At 46.8% G+C, this 20,998-nt stretch overlaps 1 protein-coding gene across 28 annotated transcripts in view; it reads left to right on the top strand.

Moving 5' to 3' along the window:
• Nucleotides 1-20,998, top strand: part of IRAG1 (inositol 1,4,5-triphosphate receptor associated 1) — a 158,456-nt gene that overhangs the window by 74,296 nt on the left and 63,162 nt on the right. For 20 of the 28 annotated variants that reach the window (XM_055094113.2, XM_063608383.1, XM_055094112.2 and 17 more), the window contains one exon: nucleotides 2,906-3,063. The exons of 7 other annotated variants lie outside the window; for them this stretch is intronic. In XM_055094113.2, the coding sequence (XP_054950088.1) occupies nucleotides 2,995-3,063 (69 nt within the window). In that variant the 5' untranslated portion in view covers nucleotides 2,906-2,994. Of the gene's footprint in view, nucleotides 1-2,850; nucleotides 3,064-20,998 lie in introns of those variants that run through there. One more of the 28 variants, XM_003818156.6, reaches the window with a different exon arrangement.

The raw sequence follows: 20,998 nt of genomic DNA, 5'->3' as shown, positions 1-20,998 counted from the left end.
TAGTAGAATCAGGTTTGTGGCTAGTCTTTTGCTACCCTCAACCCCTGTTACCAAATACTTTACCCAGCACCACTGATGCCACTGCTGCTGAAATCCAAGTAAAGATGATAGAAATTAATCACAGAGCTCACCTTTGGGTGAACCTGATGCTCAGATTATTCATACAGTAAGAATTTGGCATGGAAGACACAGACAGCATGCCCTGGCCCCGTAGTTCTCATTCCCAAGAGCCAGGTGAAGTCTGTCCAATGTGGCTTCTCCCCATCCTGTCTTATCTTCCCCACTAGACACCCAGCTAATCTGTTCCAAGAAATTCCACTCAGCATTTGTGTTCATGGCTCAGCTCAAACATTTGTAATGTGAAATATTTGCTAAAATCATGTCCCACTATCCCAATTTCCACAGGTAACCCTTTTCTGGGGTCCTGCAACTTCTCACTTTCAAAATATTTACCCCATTATACTGTTCTCCAGCATCTCCTACCACTGGGCTCTATGTTCCTTGAGGGCCAAGATTATCTTTATGTCACCAGCCCCTTGCACAGGCCTGGTAGAGTAGGTGTAAAATTTTGGCAGTGAAAGAATGAATGACTTTATGGATGGTCTACTTGAGATTTCTTGAGGTGACCAGTAGGGGTCACCCTAACTGTTCCAGAGCTGTGTGGGCTAACTTGTTCATTGCAGAGAAAGACAGCAATCAAGATGGTGGTCACCTTGACCAATCCTGGGGCTAAAAGTCCCTAGTTCTTTAAACATAAATCAACAATCATTCTTTGCTGAATCTTTTGGGTACCTAGGATGAATCTGACACCTTGCCTAGCTCAAGGAGCTCAGTCCAGGAGTCTAGAGGTATGTGTGTTGGCTGGGGGAGTGTGGGGGTCTGTCAGAGCTGGGCTGATGGCAGCTCAGGCCTTTTCTCCAGCACTCTGACTCTAGGGACTTTCCGAGCCCTTTCTGAAGGAAAGGAAGAACACCAAATATTATGGGAGGTGGCAGGGCTTTCCGGTTCTTCCTCCTACAGCCTCCAGCAGTCAGCAGTACCTTCCAGAGGACCTGGAACACAGTTGGTGCTCAGTAAATGACAGTGTCCTTCATCTCCAGCCCCACCCACCATGTCCCATCAGCCAAAGGTCACCTCACTATGTTATCTGCATGGTGGTCTTAATCTACTGTGCAGTGGAGCAGCTCCTTCGGGGAATCTCTAAAAGTTGCAGAACCAGGCCAGTTGTTAGTTCTATAGATTCCTGAAGGTATTGCCCACCCCACTAATAGAAGAAGGAGGGAGTTTAAGGATGGGGAGAGGCCAGGCAGAGCCCTTGGAGCTTCGGCCAAGCTTCCTGGGCTGCAGACCCCTGTGCAGGTGGCCTCTGTGGGAACTACTCTGAACTGAGTGTGTTTCATCCTTGGAGCATCCTGCTTGGGAGGCATTCTTATCTGTTTTGACAAGAAAACTGGGACTCAGAGATGAAGCCAACTTTCCAAGGCCACATAGCCAGTGAGTGGCAAAGTGAGGACTCACACCGAGATATCTGGTTCCAAAGCCTGTGTTCTTTCTACATTGCTATCCTGCCTTTCCCTATGGAAACCTGGCATTGCTAGTCTCCTCTTCTAAGAGGAAGCAGAGGAGCTAGACCCATTGGCTCAGGTCTGTTGGCAGGATCATACTCCTAGGCATCTTGACAGACAAGAAGCACGAAAGAGTAGTGGAGCATGTTTTCAGTTACAAGGAACAAAAACCCAACACAAAGTGATTTCAACACCAAGAGGCTTAATTGTTCATGTAACCGGCTAGTCCAGGAAGTGTTCAGGCTTCAGGCACACTTTAATCAGGGCTCCAGTTCTGTTTCTCTGCAGGTCCCTTCGCTCTGCCCTCCTCTGTCTGGCTTTCCTCATGGAAGCAAAATAGTGTCCGTAGCACCAGGTCTCATATCTTCACACTCCACCACTCAGAGCAGGAGAAAGCATCTGGTCCTAGAACACTACTTTAAGCTCATCGATGTAGGCTGGGTCCATTGTCTATCCCTGAGCCAGTCACTGTGGGAGGTGGATGAGATTATGCTGATTGCAGTCCCAATCAGCACTGGGACCCCAGTGCCCCCAGGCTGCTGCACCATGGGGAAGGGATAGCCTGGCTTCTGGGAGTCAGTCTAAGGTTGCCAGGGATGGGCACAGGGCACACGGAATTCACCCTGCCTGAGCCCCCAGGTTTTAGCAGGGCTGGTGTAGTCCCCATAAGGGCTGAACTCAAATGAGAGAGCCTGTGCTGAGGGTCAGAAGAGCATGAGGGGAGGTGTCAGGGAGGAAGTCAGGAAACAGCACCTCTTACTCCCCATCCACATGGCTAAGGAACACTGTGTAGTATAGCAGAAAAAGCCCCAGCCTCAAAATCAGGAAGATCTGGGTTCAAATTATTGGTTCTCTGTATGATTTGGGGCAAGTGACTTTCACTCTCTGGGGCGGTTCTCTCATCTGTAAAATGGGAATATTAATGCCTGTATCAGAGGTCATCTTGAGGATTCAATTAGATGATGGTGATGCTCCTAGGACAGGGCCTGGCACCCATGCTCAGTAAGTGGTAAACAACTGCCAATCTGATCTCAATGGAGTATCTTCCATTAGCTACAGCTTTGAGGAGTTTGAAGCACTTTTCTCCCTTCTGGGATAGCTGTGTTTACTGTAAAGACCAAATTAGATGCAAAATCTCTAAGGTCACCTCTGACTTTGTAAACAAAGCCAGAGAGCCGGAGGAAATGAAATTCCAAATGCCCTCGCCTAGCCCGGTTTGACCTCCGGTGTTGATGCAAACTCAAGCCGGCTCTCACTGTGGCTTGTGGCTCCGGGAAATGGTACCCAGCTTGGGACAGGGATGGGAATGGATTTGACTTGTCCTTTTGGCGTCTCCCCAGCCTGTGGAGCCCAGGCCTCTTGGAGCATCTTTGGGGCTGACGCAGCGGAGGTTCCGGGCACACGTGGCCACTCCCAGCAGGAGGCTGCCATGCCCCACATTCCCGAGGACGAGGAGCCCCCCGGAGAGCCACAGGCAGCCCAGAGCCCTGCCGGCCAAGTAAGTGCCCCCTCCCTGCCCTCAGCTAGCCTGGCTGGGGGCCAAGCCAAGCACCCTGGGCTGAGGCCACAGCTTTTAGGCTGGCCAGAGGGTTTGCTGACAGCTCATGTAGGTTGCAGTGGGTACCTGGACAAGGTGTGTGGCTTCCATACTGAGGAATCAATTACTCTGAGTTAGTTTGAATTGACCGAGGCCCCAAATATTCTGGGTATAGAACCAACCATCTAGGCTGTGTCTGACTGAGGCCTCAGAAGTCAAACCACAAACCATGCAGGCTCCCTCTGCAACCGGAGAAGGACTTATATGAGAACCATTAGCACTGAGAACCTCTTATGTCAGGTGAGTGGGCATGAGAAAAGGCCACTTAAAGTGAATCCACTTAAAATGGAGATCAAAATTGTATAGTAAATAGCAAAAAAGGTTTTCAGTGAAATTTTATTATAGAAAGGAAATGATGAAAGCAGATTAAAGAGACATCAAAATTTTTATTGTACAAATGAGGCATTCAAAACAAGCTATTTTTAGCTATACAGATTACAAAATATAGGTTATGTGCTAATTTTCAGATTGAAGAAAGAATAAAATGTTGGTTTTGGTGTGGGTATATTTATTTATTATACCAGCAAAATGATCTGTTCACATAGTAACTCGCTCTTCACATTTTACTTTACAGCACCTAATTAAGAGGCTACATCTGTTTAATACTTAAGGGCTTCATCCATTTCCCCAAGGATCTCTTTCAGTCCCTCGATATTCAGATTATTCCCTTTTGAAGAACCAATTTGAGCATCATCCTCATCGTATTTTCTTCACTTAATTGATAAGCTCTATCTGATCTCCTTGGTCAAAGACCTTGCATGTAAAATTCTCCATCACTGTTTTCTTTGACTTCATGAACTTTGCAGTTGTTTTGCATTGAAATGGTATTGTCCTGTTATATCGGACAGTCGTCCAAACTGACCTGAGCCAGGGGGGATAGACGCTTTTTAAGTGAGGGAAGAATCTATGAGTGGAGCATTATTTTTACAAAAGGGCAGATTCTTAGTGAATATTTTCATGTTATGATGGCATTTGTTTTCTGACACATTACGACTCTGGGAACTTAGATAGTAAACACTTAGAAAAGAATGGCCCTTTGTATCTCCATATCCCAAGCTCATTGGATTAAGATGTTGCAGAACTTGGCAGCCTTAGGGGTGAGGGGGTTGTCCTTCCCTTGAATGTCTAAGTGACAGTGGGCCAACCCCCTAGCCCTTCAGCCTCAGGCAGCCCAGCCCAGGGTTTTATCAAGTCCAGGCCCCCATTCTGGGAAATAGTGGGTCCTGCTGCTGAGGGTGCCAAGTTCCAAAAGCTTGGGGATTAAGGAAAGGAGAGACAAAACACTCACAACTGCATTCAAATGCGACTGCTTCCAGACCCTCAGGCCATGACTTTCTTGGCCTCTGTCTCCTTAGCATCCCTATTTCCTCGCCCTGGACTCCTCTGAAAATGACCATCCCTGGCCCCTTCTACTTTACTAACAATGGTAGTACCCTTGAATCAGATTCTCAGGCAAAATGTAGCTCTTAAATCCTGGGCAACTCCCCCAAACAGCTGCCCCAAGACTAAAAGCATTCCTAAAATATAAGATAATAAAAGATCAGCAAAGATGCACCTCTGCGTCAGTGAAGACAGGCTTTTATATTAAGTTCTTCCTGCTTACAATGCTTTATAATTAAAAGTTCTTTCAAAGTATATCCTCAGGAAACATAAAACAAGACAACATAGACACCTGTCACTTAGACATTCAAGGGAAGGGCATCTCCCCACCCACAAGACTGCCAAGTTCTACAACATCTTGATCCCATGGGTTTGGGATATGGAGATCCAAAGGGCCATTCTTTTTAAAGTGTTTGTTATTTAAGTTCCCAGAGTTGTAATGTGTAAGAAAACAAATGTAATCATAACATGAGAATATTCACTAAGAATCTACCCATTTGTAAAAATAATGTTCACTCATGCATTCTTCCCTCATGGGTCCTTTTGCTGGGCCCCAATAATGCGGAAGCTATCAGTACCTGCAAACATTCTCTCTATAGTCTTGATTTCCCATGGGCACAGAGAGAATCATGGCACTTGAAGGGCCTTCAGAGACCATCCGTTATTTAATAAGAGTCTGGTTCTGGCTCAGGGTCACAGGGAGACTGAACTTGTGGGGAACTGGAATTTGGAGCTCCCACTAGCCAATCAGGGATCGCTTACTCTCAACTTTGTGGCAGGCAAGCTCATGGAACCCTCCCCCCATTATGGCAACCTCTAGAAATTCATCATGCCAACCTAATGGCACTGTACCTATATGCGTTTTGAAGCTGTGATGGTTAGGAAGGCCAGCAGGAATTCAGGGGAGCCGGGAGCCAAGAAGCCCAGGTCCTATCAGGGAGGATACCTAGCACAGGATTTAAGAATGTAAACTGTGCAGTCATACCAAGCTGGGCTTCAATCCCAGCTCCTCTACATTCTGGTCAAGAGACCTTGTCTTGGCCAAGAAACTTTGAGACCAAGTCTGTTAACTTTGCTGTGCTGCTGGTTTCTTATGTGTTACCCAGTACAAGGGTTAGTTGCTGCCTCCTAGACTCTGCCTGTTCAGCCCAGCCCTCAAGTGCCTTCTATAGCCTGAGGGACCATGAAGCTGGGGCAGTTCAGACCCCCCCAACCAAAGGCCACATCAAACTCAACTTTCTTTTACCCTCTTCCCTTACTGCCACGCCCTGGACATTTCAAAGCTTTTCAGAAGGCAACCAGGCATGGTGAGTAAAGTGCTTCTCCCACTATTGCACCCACCAGACCACCCACATTGGGTTTCTCAGGTAGTCACGGCCTCGGGAGGGTCAGGCCTCAGGAACTGGCCTGGAACCTTCAGGGGGCTGGAACCTGAGTCCCTGGGAGCATCTGAGGCCAGGCAGCCAAGGAAGCGGGGTTGGCCAGGATGACTCGGCTGGAAGTCCCAATCCTGCCTGAATTCCCAGTCTGTGAAGCAGGCAAAGAACAGAGCATCCTTCTAAGTTTACAGCTCCCCGGGGTCCAGCCCTAGTTGTGATTCCTCAGGTCCCAGCCCCTATTTCCCATCACTGGCATGAGCACTAGCCGAGGCCTTCTCACACACAAACACAAAATCTGTAGGACTAGATCCTGTTTCTCTTTCTGCACGTACACACACATACACACACACAGACACACATGCAGATACACAGGCATGCACAGACAGACGTACTCTTCAGGTCCTTAATCAGAAGCTGCAATCAAATACCACAAAAAGCCCCCCAACAATGCACTTTGTAAGGCTATGTCCTGAGTGGGGTTTTCTGCATTGGCCCTTGAACAGGGAGAGACTCAAAGGGAAGAGTTTGTAGGCAAGGGGTTCTAGCAGGAATAGAAGCTGTCAGAACACAAGCCTGGGACCTGAGGGGACCACAGAATGACAGACTGCCAGTGCTAGAAGAATCCCAGGTCACATCTAAGCTCCGCCCAGGCAGGCAAAGCTCTCTATAACGTGAGCCCCACTCAGTCACCCTGGGAATTTTTTGAACACCAGATTCCTCAGCCTTCCAAGACCTACTGAATTGGAATCTCTTGAGGTAGGTCTTAGGAATCTGTAGGAATATATCTTTGTATTTTTGAGACGGAGTCTTGCTCTGTCACCCAGGCTGGAGTGCATTGGTGTGATCTCAGGTCACTGCAACCTCCGTCTCCCAGGTTCAAATGATTCTTGTGCCTCAGCCTCCCGAATAGCTGGGACTACAGGCCTGCACCACCACGCCTGGCTAATTTTTGTATTTTTAGTAGATATGGGGTTTTGCCATGTTGGCCAGGCTGGTCTCAACAAAACTCCTGGCCTCAAGTGATCTGCCCACCTCGGCCTCCCAAAGTGCTGGGATTACAGGCGTGAGCCACCGGGCCCAGGGTAGGAATCTGTAGGAATATTTCTATAATGAAAAGCTCACCGCCTCCCAAGGAAGCCTGTGCACTGGTTGGCCAGCTCTGTCCTGGTCAAGCTGGAATCTGCCTCCCCCAAGACTCTCCCTCGGTTCTGCCCTCCATACAACCTATAGTGGGGTGAAATCCTACAGATGCAGGAAGGCAGTTCTGAGTCTTCTCAGAGTCTCTTTTTCTCTAGTTTCTTCAGTCTTTGCTCCCATGACAGTGTTCAAAGCCTTCCTAACCTCCGCTCAGGACACATACCAGCCCATCTCCGCCTTACTGTAGGGCCCCAGACCTGGCCCCAGGCTCCAGATGCAATCTTACCTAGGCCTAGATGAGTTCCTGGACTGTGACCAGCAGCCACAGTAGGAAGCTGACGCACCCGGACAGTGCAGCATCCTCTGAAGTGCCTTGTAAACCTGAGGGTACAAAGAGGCTCACGTTAGCTGTAAGAGCCCAATTTTCACCGGCTCTAGCTTCCACCTGAACACTCCCATCCTCCTCCAGAGGGTTTTAGAAGCCCCCAGGGGCAGGGCAGTGTGAACTCATAGGCAGACTTCACCTCTTCATATCACCCGTTCCAGCACCCAGCTACCACCTCCCCTGTTCCCCTACCTCCGCTGCACACACACAAAGCCACTTAATAATAACAGCTAACCCTGTGCCAGATACTCGTCTACCATATTAACTCATTTACCATACAATTAGCCTTACGGTAGGTATTATCATTCCCATTTCATAGCTGAGGAAACTGAGGCACAAAGAAATTAACTACCTTCCTCCAAGGTCATACAGCTCATAAGTGGCAGGCCCAGGATCTGGGCCCAGGCAGCCTGACCCCAAAGCCCATGCTTAGTCCATACCCGCACTGAGCACTGTTACTGCCCCTGGGTCCTCTGTGAGAGCTCTGGGACCTGGGCCAACAGTATGTTGTCCTGTGTTCCCAAAGCCACTCACCTCAGAAGGGCCAACTTCAGAGCTCGCTGTCAGGGGAATGCCAAAGCACCACCAAACCCCTTCTGCCTGCCAGCCCCTCAGGAGCACAAGCTCGTGGGGCCAGCAACCAAAGCTGCATGTCACATGCCTGTCTATGCCCCTTCCTCATTCTCCTTCAGTCAGGTAATCAAACAGCCCAACTTTAACTTGAGTGGGCTGTCTGATTGCTTAGCTGAAGGAGAATGAGGAAGGGACATGGACACATTGAGGAAGGGGAAGGGCACATTAACTCCTAGAAACACAGGCCACCATGCTATTGCCTGGTTTAGGCCACATGCGTGAGGCACTCTGGGTCTCTCCGAGCATCCACTTTGTGTTTCATTCGTTGATGCTCTAGGCAGACATGGATGCTCAGCCCTGTTACGCAGTAGCTCTTGTGACTTAAGGTCACTGCAGCACTCCACTGGTGAGTGGCATCTGCACCCCTCCCCTCCCGTAACTTTTAAGTAACTGAGATGAGGTTGGAGTGTGCTCTGGAGAAGCAGTCTTGTTTGTGTGGCCCTTATAGGAAGGGATCTGCTTGTGGAGCACCTAGAACCTCTGGCTATGGAGGTGCTGGCCTTCCTCCTCTTTTGGCTCAGAAATGGGGACTGATGTAAGTGCCACCATAACAAATCTGGGGTTGGGTAGATAATTGGCTGGCTAGATGATTAAATGACTGCACTAAAGGGCAGAAGAAATGGAGGGAGGGCTAATGTTAGGAAGGGAGGAAGGAAGGGAGGATAGTAGATATGATGGATGAATGACTAGCTGAGTTACTCTCCTTGGAATAAAGCTAACACATACTGTGTTGTTCCACACTCCCAAAGTCTGTTGGCATGAGAGTAAAAACAGTGGACAAGGGTTGTAGGAGGCCTATCCTGGCTTACACCCTCAGTCAGTGGGCTGGGCTCAGAGCCAACCTGTCTGTCCTTTAAGAAGAGGAGGATGACCAAGCAGCCAGGGAGTTCCAGAAGGTACAGGAAAGGCTCATAGAAACGTAAGGTATAAGCAGCATGGCAGAGCAGGAAGAACTTGGGCTTCACATCCTTGACTGCTACCTTGGATAAGTGATTCCTCATTATTCCTTGCCCCAGTTTCCTCATCTAGAAACTAAGAGTTATAGGAATAGCCACTAACAACAGCTAACCTTTATGGAGAACTTACTATGTGCCAGGTACCATATTAGGCTTGTTTTATATGTTACATTATCTCATTTAATTCTCACAATACTCCTGGGAAAACTATTAGTATTTCCACTAATAAAGTATTTCCACAGATAAAGAATTTAAGCACAGAAAAGTAATGTGCAGTGGGTGACATAGCTAAGGAAGTGGTTGAGGCTAAATTCAAACCCAGGCAGCTTGATTTTAATTACCGGAATAATATATATAAAGTGATGAGCAAAGTACTTAGCTCACAATAGGCGCTCAGTCCCTATAGCACAAAACGGTTTGCAAAAAGTTTCCACATGTGTCACTGCAAGTACAATGACATTGCAAGTGCAAAACCACTGTGAGGTAGACAGAGCAGAGAGAGTCACCCCCATGAAAGTGCGAATTTAGAGCAGTTAGGTATCTTATCCAGATGAAGGGAAAGAAACTAACACACAGGTTCCTAGTGTTTTCTAGCATTTAACCTTCAGAACGCAGTCGTACATGGTAGTGATGACTATGCACATTTCACAGATCAGGATACTGAGGCTTGGAAAGGTTAAGCCAGTTGCTGAAAATCACATAATAGGGAAATAGCAAGGCCCAGATTCCACTGTCTCATGGTTGTAAGCTGAGGAAATGGGCTATAATTAATTGTTTTCCTATTTCTATTCCAAAAATACCCCATTATATGCAATAGAGTTTGAGCACAGAGGCAAGGGATGACTATTCACATACACATGGTAGGCACTCAATAAATATGGAATTGAGGAATTGAAGTACATTTACTCAGTCAATGTTTATTGAATTTGCTCAATAAATGTTTATTGAGCATTAACTAACTAAGGTCCTGCTCTCAGGAAGCTCACTTCCTGGTAGATTTACTACCAAATGCCAGTTCTGTCAGATCCAATTTGCTCTTGTGTTCTCCCACGGCCTTCTCCCATCAGGACCTGGAGGAGACTTCTTCTGTGCTGTCTATGGGAATATCTCGAGTTTAGCCATATACTTTACTGCTCAAGGCAGATTGCCAGCTTCTCTATCCATTTGACTCCTTTTGGCTGTTCAAGCCCTGTCCTCACTGGCCAACAGAGAGGTTCTGCCTGTACGTCCCTGGAAACTCCTTGGGAACCGTGTGCTCCCCGACTAGAGAAAAGGTGTATGACCCAAAGGATCAATTATCTGTCAGGAATGAGATGAAGAGGAAACAGATAAAGCATGTAAAACACTTGGAACCTGGTAAGGACTGTGTAGAGTAGGGATCCCCCTGCCCCCCAGCTTCCCCAGTAAGAACCCTCATACGGTGCCTCCCATGTGCCAGGCACTGCTCTAGGCACTTTACACATAGCAACCTCACGACAACTCCAAGACACAGGCATGATGGTTATCCCACTTTATAGATGAGAAAACAGGCAGGTAAGGGCACTATACTCACCAGAAACCAGGAAGTACTTGGATGCTCCCATCGAGGATTTTGAATTCATCTTCTCTGAGTTCATTTCTACTTATCTCATCACATCCTTTGCAAGAACAGCCTCAATTAAGGCCTTCAATAAAATAATTTAAAATAAATTATCAATAAAATATTAGTATCTGGTATACAAGATAATGGTAGCAACTACTGGGGTATGTGGTCTAATCCCTCCAAGGTAGATATTATTATCTCTATTTTTTAGATGAAGAAATGGAGTCTCTGAGAGTTTATGTAATTGTCAAAGATCACCTAGCTGTGCTGTGGTCAAATAGAGATTCAAACTCAAGTTTCCCACTGATGTCATCCTGCCAGGTTTTCCTTCCTTTCCTGGCCCTAGCTAGGGACACCAGAGGCCCCATGCATGGGAAACAGGTGCTTGATGCTCCATCATTATAAAAAAGAGCTCAAGAGGACAGTTCCATCAGGCTGGCCTCTAGTGGTTCTGGTCACAGGGTAAGAGCTGTGAGAATTTAGCGTGGAAGTGCCTAAAACAAGGCAGAAAGTGTTTTAGAAATGTTGACGGTTACAGACAGTCAGAAATGCATATAAAAATTGTTTTCCCTTAGTTCCTATTGTGAGCAATGAAACAGATTGCTGTTCTTTGTTTTTCTGTCTCCACACATCAGGCTATGTGTGAGCTACTTGGGGGCCACAGACTGTGACTTTCACATGTGTATCTCCACCCATAAGCATAGGCTCCAGCATGCGGTCGGAGCTTAGGGAGGGAGGGAGGGATGGATGGATGGAAAGGTGGATGGATGCTTGATTGTGTTGTGATAGGTTGGGTAGATAATTGGCTGGCTAGATGATTAAATGACTGCATTAAAAGGCAGAAGAAACGGAGGGTGGAGTAGTGTTAGGAAGGGAGGAAGGAAGGGAGGATAGAAGATATGACAGATGAACGACTAGCTGAGTTACTCTCCTTGGAATAAAGCTAACATATATTGTGTGCTTTTCCACACTCCCAGAGTCTGTTGGCATTAGAGTAAAAACAGTGATGAACAAGGCAGTTGTTCTTTATATCTGACTTCTAGAAATAAATGGACAATGGCAGGAAAGAGGATCCACCAGAGGCAGAGCAGGCCCTTGCCTTGGTGCAAGGGAGGGCCTATAGGGCAGACACTGGGGAGCCTTTGGGGAGCCAGGGAACTGGCCCTCTGTGCTTGGCAGGGAGGAGCCCCATGTCCAGCAGAACTCAGCGGAGGCACTTCTGCTTTCTCCTGTGCCCCTAGGACTTGCCACTGGGATAATCATTTTCTTTCAAGTCCCCAGAGAGTCCTTTTTTTTTTTTTTTTTTTTTTTGAGATGGAGTCTCACTCTGTCGCCCAGGCTGGAGGAGTGCAGTGGCACGATCCGGCTCACTGCAAGCTCCGCCTCTTGGGTTCACGCCATTCTCCCGCCTCAGCTTCCCGAGTAGCTGGGACTACAGGCACCCGCCACCACGCCCGGCTAATTTCGCTTTTGTATTTTTAGTAGAGACGGGGTTTCACTGTGTTAGCCAAGATGGTCTCGATCTCCTGACCTTGTGATCCACCCGCCTCGGCCTCCCAAAGTGCTGGGATTACAGGCGTGAGCCACCGTGCCTGGCCCAGAGAGTCCTTTTATCCTGTTGTAAGAGCACTGGCTGCTTTTGCTGCTGGATCTCCTCTCTACCAAGGCAGTCCCTGTTTGCCCTCCAGGCTACAAGACAGGGATCTGGGGATACAGTCTCACAGCGCGCACCCACCACCACCACTTTCACCGTCATTATTATTGCTTTCTCTCATTTAATACTTAAAACAAGCCTAGAGAATAGTGATTATTAGCTCTATGTAATGTTTTAGACCATGAAAGAGAAGTTTAGTAACTAGTAACTTGCCCAAGGTCACCCAGGTGGGATTCTGGTCTAGGCCTACCCGACTTCTTCACTAGCCCACATTGCCTTCCAGCAGGGTCCTCCTCTCCTGGGCTGTCTGCCAGCGCCCATCTACAGGATCTAAACCCCCCATGCCTGCCTGAGCTGGAGTGGGCTGGAGCTGGGGCTGGGGGTGTTCCTTACAGTTTCCTAGCCTGGGCCTAGCCATGTGACTCTGGGGAAAGAAAGCTAATATTCCCATCTATGACACTGGCCTATATTTATCCCTGTGCCCAGGCGGTTAGGAAAACTATTGTGCATTCCTGAGAATCTATGAGTGAAATAAACATTTAAATGTTTCTATAAGATTTATTTAAGGAGAACAAAATGTGGCCTGCTGGCTTATTAGAGGGTGAGCTTGCTGGGAGATGACCCAGCCCTCAGTGCTTGGCTGATTCCAGGGAAGGGAAATGGACTCCCAGGGAGGCTGGGCCCATGGATGAGTGAGAAGGGCAGTGAGCCAAGGGCATCCTCTGCCCATGCTGTCCTTTTCTCCAGCTGTGTGTTCAGCCTTGTGCTGGTTTGAGGGCTTCCTGGAGGAAGAGGTACCTTCTGTGAAGGAGAGTGCAGCTTGGAAGAATAAGAGTATCAGAGGCCAGCAGGGCACCAGGAACCAGGGGAGGTGAGACCACAAACTGGGGATGCAGCTTTAAGAGCAGCGTGGTGTCGTGGGAAGGACACAGCCTGTGTTCAGTCACTTCCCCTATTTACAAGCGGCACAGCCCTGGACAAGTCAGTTTTTGCATTGATAAAGTGGAGATCAAAATAGAAAAGCAGAAGAGAAAAAGGAAAGATATCAATCTTCTACCCCATGCTCATGGCCTTCACTTTCATCTTCTCGTTTCCTCTTCACAATTCTATGAGTTTGGGAGGCATTATCACCCCCAATTTGTAGATGGTGTCCTCAGGTTTACCCACTGAGTTTCTGGGAGGATTCGGTGAGAAAACACTAGGGGGGTCTGGGACAGGGCCCACCGCACAGTGGGCCTGAGTAACTGCCAATTCCCTCTAGCCATATTTGTTTCTGTGCTTCCATGTCTGTAACCCACAAAGGGCATTGATTGGTTTGAGAAGCAGAGGGTGAGGGAGGGAGTGGAGCCGGGTGAAGGTGGCCTTGGTGGTGGGTCCTTGATCACTTGGGCTTATGTGGTCAGATGCCCCAGGAGAGATGCTCCATTGCGCCGTGACCACAGGGGCTGGGCCCTCCCAATTTAACTCCAAATGGTTGAGGAGACCCAGAACTAAGAGCAACAATCTTTTCAAAACCAAATGCCAAAGTCATTAATTCAATCCCAAAGGGAATAATAAGGGAACATAACATCTAATGCTTAGTGAGCATTTGCTCAGTGCTAGGTGCCCTTCCACAGGCTTGCCATCTAGGGCTGCCAGATTTGGAAAATGAAAATATGATTATATGCTGTACATGGTGGCTCACACCTGCAGTCCCAGCTACTCAGGTGAGAGGATCACCTGAGCCCAGAAATTTGAGACCAGCCTGGGCACACAGCAAGATTCAGTCGAGAGAGAGAGAGAGAATACAGTTATGTCCATGGAATATTTGAGACACACATACTAAAAATTATCTGTTGTACATTTGAAATTCAAATATAACTGGGGCATCCTGTGCTTTATCCAGAAATCCTATTTCTATATCAACTTGTTTAATTCTTATAACTACCCTGTGAGATAGTTCCATTATAGATTAGGTAACTGAGGCACAGAGAGGCAAGGTAACTTGCCCAAGGTTATCCAGCTAAAAAGTATACCATAAGGTAGTGTGGCTTCTGAGCCTGAGGCCCTGAAGCCCCTAAGCCAGTAAGTTGCCTGGCCAACGGTATTTGGTCTTACTGCTCTCCCAAGCTTTCTTGAAGGCCTGCCTTGTGTTTGACAGCTCAGAATGGGAGCAGGGATGCGTGTGTGCACTGCATTAAAATCTGGCAGAATTCACCCCAGAGGGCCTCTAGAATCTTCCCACACACTCTCTCCTGGATTACTGTCTCCCCAGTCCCTGAGAGAGTGAAAAACAGCCCCCACAAGACCTGAATGTTCCCACAAAAACAGTTTTGCAGAAAAGGAGAAGTTGCCCAGAGCTTGCTCAACGGTTCTGTGAGCTGATGCGGGAAAGAACACTATGATTTTATGAGTTGTGTATTTTGCACACATTAGAAGGCAAGTGTGAAGAACCTTCCAGGATGTTCCATCAAGGGATTAGAGGATTTCCTCCTAATCACTTTATGCTTCTTGCTTTGTAAGCCACTTGGAATTGTGAGTGTCTGCGGTTACCTGCTTGGCACTTGCCACCCATGGCTTGTTTCTGCCTTTTTGTATGGGCACCTCTGCCCTGGTCCTCCTCCCCAGTGAGATGCCTACAGTCAGGAGAGCTTTGCTTCAAGTAGCCATTAGCCAGCAAGCAGAGAAAGCTCCTATCAGAAGGCAGCTCACTCCAGTGCCTTGTACCCATTTACCTGGTAGGTATCAACACCGAGGACACTATTAGTAATAGCAGTGGAGGTTACTTCCCCTTCTCTCCCCATTCCGTCATGCTAATGAATGGGAAGCATTGCAGAGGCCCGCTCAGTTCACCTTTGTCTTCCCAGACCTTAGCATAGACCCTGGCCACAATAGGCATTCAATAAATGTTTGCCGGATGATTGGACAGAATAAAGTCCAATAATGTGGGAGTGTTCACAGACCACATCCCTTTCTTGGACGCCAAACAGAATCTGATCATTGCCAGCCCAGTGCCCCTCTCTTCTCCAAGAAGGTCTTTGCTCTGTAAGACTCTTCAGTAAATGTTTATGAGTCAATCATACAAACAAATGAAGACAATCTGCACAAAAAATAACTGGATGGAGCTGGGGGAGTAAAGGCTGGAGCGGGAGAAAGAGAGAGAGAAGGTGGACAGAGGATCTGGGCAGGGAGGCAAGCAGGGGAAGAGTCATCAGAGAGGGGGCGTGAGAAACGTGAAGGAAAGAGAAAAGGGCAGAGGAGAGGTCAGGATGGGAGTGAAGATTTGTTCCCCTTTCATGTTTTTTGAGAGGTGAGAGTAAAGAATGAAGTTCCTTCTATGCTGGTTTTCTTTCTGTTGAACAGTTCCGTAAGGCGAGCCTTCTCAGAGTCTGCGCCATGTGGATCACGGCTTCATTAGGTTTCAGGGCAAATAGTTTAACCACAACTCCCAACCATAGACGGTTAGGAGCATGAGGTTCTCTTTGTCTGCTAGGGATATTTATGTTTGTCAAATCATCCATCATTCCCCCATTTATATAGTCTCATGTTTTTATATCCTATATTTTATTGTTGGTTACTTTAAGTTGCTTTGAGAAGTAGATAGTGTCAATAAGATTAAAAATAAACAAAGGCCAGGCATGGTGGCTCACGCCTGTAATCCCAGCACTTTGGGAGGCCAAGGCAGGCAGATTACTTTAGGCCAGGAGTTGGAGACCAGCCTGACCAACGTGGTGAAACCCCATCTCTACTAAAAATACAAAAATTAGCTGGGCATGGTGGTGCATGCCTGTAGTCCCAGCTACTCGGGAGGCTGAGGCATGAGAATTGCTTGACCGGGAGGTGGAGGTTGCAGTGAGCCAAGATCATATCACTGCACTCCAGCCTGGGAGACAGAGTGAGACTCCATCTCAAAACAATACATAAAAATAAAATAAAATATGTATTTTACTTATTTAGCAGCCTGAATATATGAAACTGTTAGAAATGGATATATGCTATAACTCTCCTAATACCACCACGATTATTTTTTCAGAATACAACATGGAATTAGCTCATGTTTGGCCCATCCTGCCCCTTTAAATAGACACAGCTTATCCTCATCAATGCATGCCAGGAATTTGTAAAGCCCCACCACAAGGGGTGGTGGAAACCATATGATAGAATGCATGTAAAAAATGATATTTTAGACAAAATGCATTTCTTCTTGTTCATCAGAGGACTCATACAAGAAAGAAATTCTCTAAATATGACAGACATGAAAAAGGCAACTTTCAGAGCTCAAATTTTCATGGTCAGAATAAAATCCAGGGAAAGAAGCCCGCGCATGCTATAAGCACAGTCAGAGTTTCCATTGGCGTTCCCATGGTGATAGGCATGAGGCTGCCCAGATGATGTGGGTGGGAGAGATTTTAAGCACAAACCTCCTGTGCTCTGGAAAACCAGGCCAGGATGAAAACTACATGACACAGGGCAGTAACTCAGATGCATTTGGGGCCAGGGAGCACAAATAACTGAAGAAAGCCAATTTAGGATAGCTCAAACCTGGTTACTCTGCAGAAATGTGGGCCTAAGATTGTTTGATCTTTCAGTTTAAGGAAAAGCAAGCTATCCAGACCTTTATGTGAATTCTTACAATTATGGAATGTTGATAACTAATTTAAAAACTTGTAAACACTACTAGCAAACAGGCACATGGGTCTCTAATTTGCACCTCTGAGCTCAGAATATGCATCAGAGGATGCTGATTGCTTAATTGACATCCAAGAGATCACACCTGCCAGAAACACTGACAAATCCCTGATTCCCAGTAATGCCTTTTGCTAATGCTACTCCTTTTTAATGATGTGAAGAGATTCCTCTGGAAAGACTTCAGCTCTTCCTACTCACCAGAAAACCCACACAGTAGAAAACTCCCTATTCCTTCTTCTTCCCTGGCTCTCCCATTTAGCTTGGCACCTGCCCCTGGCCCTGCCTGCTGCCCCCTCTATCTGGCTACCTGCCATTTGATACACTGCTTCCCCTTCTTAACCTCCCCAGCCCTTGTGAATACTGTTCCACTGCATATCCTCGGGGCCCCAGATCATTGTTCCACTTCCCTTCTGGTCCCCTGGAAACCCCAGCCTCTGCTGCTTGCTGGCCTTCCACCAGGGGAGCCCACTGAACAAAAGATGGGAAAAACTGGCTCACCTTGAATAGAGCCATCATTCATTTTAATAATAATCATGACTCAAGGGTACTTGTAGACCATATGACACTTATCAAAGTGCATACACATTCGTCATTTGTTTTTACTTGCATAATCTTCCTGTGAGAGAGAGCAGGCCTTTGGCCATTGTGCCATTATAGGAACGGAGGGATAAAGCCACAGGAGGACAAGCTTATCACCAGCCCATCAAGGCATACTATCCAGAGAATGAGTTGTTGCTTTTCAGAAAACTCCCTGGGTGTCTCTTCTAGGGGGAGTCCTTGACAGAAGGATGGGTATCTGTGTCCTCAGAGGGACTGGAGCTCTGGGATCATGAGGACAGGTCAGCCAGTCTTGGTTTCAGCCACAAGCACGTGCCGACTTCTTGTCACTCCCTCTTGGCCAACTCTAGGTTTCCAAATGGAGACACAGCTCCTATTTACCAGGGAGCTCCTCAGAATTCCTATAGGGGATGATAGATGTTCCAATAACTGGGCCTCTTCTGTCATCTCAACCAGTGTGAATAGAGGGATGCATGGATGATCTGCTGTCAACATTTCTGTATTTCCCTTTGGGTAGTTAAGTTATTCTCAAGCCTAACCTTCAGGGCTTCCCATCTCCAAAACCATAAAGACCAAACTCATTAGAGTAGCTTCAAGGTCCTTCAGAAGCTGGCTCAATCTCTTATTGTAGTTTCACAATTCCCCCAGCCCTGACCTCTCCTACCTCACATGTCATAGTCCATGCACCTGCACCAGCTACACTGACAAATCCCTGATTCCCAGTAATGCCTTTTGCTAATGCGATTCCCTTTGGCCAAATCCTGTCCTTTAACATCTTTGTCGTGCAAGCTCCTATTCATCCTTCAAGACCTAGCTCAAATGTCCACTCCTCTCTAGAGTCTTCTTTAACTCCCCTCACTAAAGAGTTTTCTTTTCCTTCCTCTGAGCTTTCACAGAATGTGGTCCATCCCTTGTTACCTTATATTTATTATGAGTTACTTCCCTGTATCCCTTGCTTGACTGCGAGCCCTTTAGGGTCTTCTCTTCATATCTCAAGTTGCTTTTGGCACATGGTGGATAACCATAAAGTGTTTGTTGAAAGAGAAAGAAATCTAAAGTAATATAAACATTTATTTAAAATATTAATCATATGCTAGATGCTTAGCACATTAAGAATATCAATCATGGCCTGGCATCGTGGCTCACACCTTTAATCCCAGCACCTTCAGAGGCAGACATGGGAAGATCGCTTAATTCTGGAAGTTCAAGACCAGCCTGGCCAACATAGTAAGACCCTGTCTCTAAAAAAAAAATTTTTAAGTCAGCCAGGCCTGGTGGTGCACACCTGTAGTCCCAACTACTCAGGAGGCTGAACCAGGACAATCACTTGAGCCCAGGAGGCAGAGGCTACAACGAGCTATGATTGTGCCACTGCACTGAAGAAACTAAATAAATTAAATAAATAAAAATATCAATCATGCAATAGGTACCTTATCAATGTTATTTTTAATCTTCACACTAACCTTGTGAGTTAGACTTTATAATCATGGATCATAGAGAGGTTAAATAACTTGTCCACGACACATAGCTAGTAGTTGAAATTTGAGCCCAGGTTTGTCTGACCCTTCCAATAGGCAATGCTGCTTCCTTCTGCTTCTACACAGCCCACGTCCCTGCCCAAGCTTCCCTTCCATGTCCCGGGAGATTCTGAGTGCCTCCTCTTCCTTCAGCCACTGTAGCTTTCTGCACTGAAGAGCTCCCGGATAAGAACACAGAGCCCAATGAACATCTCCTCAAGGATCTGGCTCTGGGTTTCCACATAAAAGCATCCTTTCCACAAGAGAAGCAGCATGGTGCTCCCCAGGCTGGACTCTCACCCAGAGACTTCTCCAGCTCATGTGGCCTTATGCTTGGGGCCAAAGAAGGGAAGAGATGAAAGTGAAAATGGGAAAAGCTGGGTTCACTAAAAATTGTGGGACTTAAGAAGTCCAGATAGCACTGTATGAGACCCATTTCACAACAAGGCATAATGTCAAAAGGAGAGCGGGCCTCCTCCCTACCTTGCAGGGAACCAACACCTGCACACTGAGGGCTCAAGAACACAGCCTGGCTCTGCCAGAGGCTCCAGCCCATTGGCAGCTCCCACCGCCAGTGGGGCTAGTGGAGGTGAAAACATTTCATATGCAGGGGCTCTAGAAGGATTTGGCCCACCAGGGAAAGTGGCAATAGGGACAGTGGGCACCCACTGCTTTGAAGCTGCGGGAGGCAGCACCAATAGTGGAGGTGGCAGCAACATGCTCTGGGACGCTAGGAGGCAGGCCTTTGGCAAAGGCAGTCAGGTGCTCACAGAGGGAGCAGTGGCAGCACATGCCAGTCAAAGGGGTGGGAAGGAAGAGAAGGAAAATGACAGGCACCCTCTTAAGTTGATGGAAGGACCTAAGAGAAAACCCCAGGAGAGTCTTATAACAAATTACGATCACTGAAATATCAAAGTTACCCAAAGGTAGGACTGTCGTGGAACATCAGGGGTGTGTGGGTGCCACTACCTTTTCTCCAGGCCATCATTCTTCCCCAGCCAGGCTGGCCTCAATCTGAGGACTCTCTACCATTCTTTTCCTGCATTGCTAGCGAGAACTAACCAGGGATAGCTTATAGTGTCCCTAATCTTAGTGCATGAATAGTGGACCGTGTTAAGCTCAGGTGAGGGCCTGCTGGGGAATAAAGGAGAAACTGCCTTTTTTGTTTTCTGAGTAATCCAAATAACCTATATGTGTGCACCATTCACAATAGACAAGGTATGGAAACAATCTAAATGTCTGTCAATGGATGAATTTAAAAATGTGAAAAATATACACACAATAAAATATTGTATCTGTATACACACACACACACACACAAGAATATTATTCATCCTTAAAAAAAGAAGGAAATCTCACCTTTTGCAACAACGTGGGTGAGGCTGCAGGACACTATGCTAAGTGAAATAAGCCAGGCACAGAAAGACAATACTGCATGATCTCACTTATATGTAGAATCTTAAAAGGTCAAACTTGCAGAAACAGAGAGTAGAATGGTGGTTGCCAGTGACTGGGGGTGGGAGAAATGGGGCGATGTTGGTCAAAGAATTCAACTTACTATTTTGGTTATGAGGTGAATACGTTCTGGGGATCTAATGTACAGCACGGTGACTGTAGTTAATGATGTATTGTATACTTGGAATTTGCTAAGTATTGTCCACCACACAAAAAGGTAACTATGTGAGTTGGTGGACATATTAGTTAGCCTGACTGTGGTAATCATTTCACATCAAAACATCACACTGTATGCTGTGAACATGTCACATTGTATCAAAACATTGTATCAAGGTAATGAAAACATCACATTGTGTGCCTTGAATATATACAATTTTTATTTGTCAACTATACCTCAATAAAGCTGGGGGAATAAAGAGTAAACTGCATTTGTCCCCTTATCAAGATGGCTCTGAGCATCATGATGTGAGAATAAATGCTCTGGCTCCTGTCCCTGGAAGTCCCACCAGCCCAAGCCTAACTCTGTGTTTTT

The sequence above is a fragment of the Pan paniscus genome, chromosome 9, assembly GCF_029289425.2.
Source record: "Pan paniscus chromosome 9, NHGRI_mPanPan1-v2.0_pri, whole genome shotgun sequence".
NCBI classification, from domain to species: Eukaryota; Metazoa; Chordata; class Mammalia; order Primates; family Hominidae; genus Pan; species Pan paniscus.
This window is presented reverse-complemented; position numbering and strand designations above follow the sequence as displayed.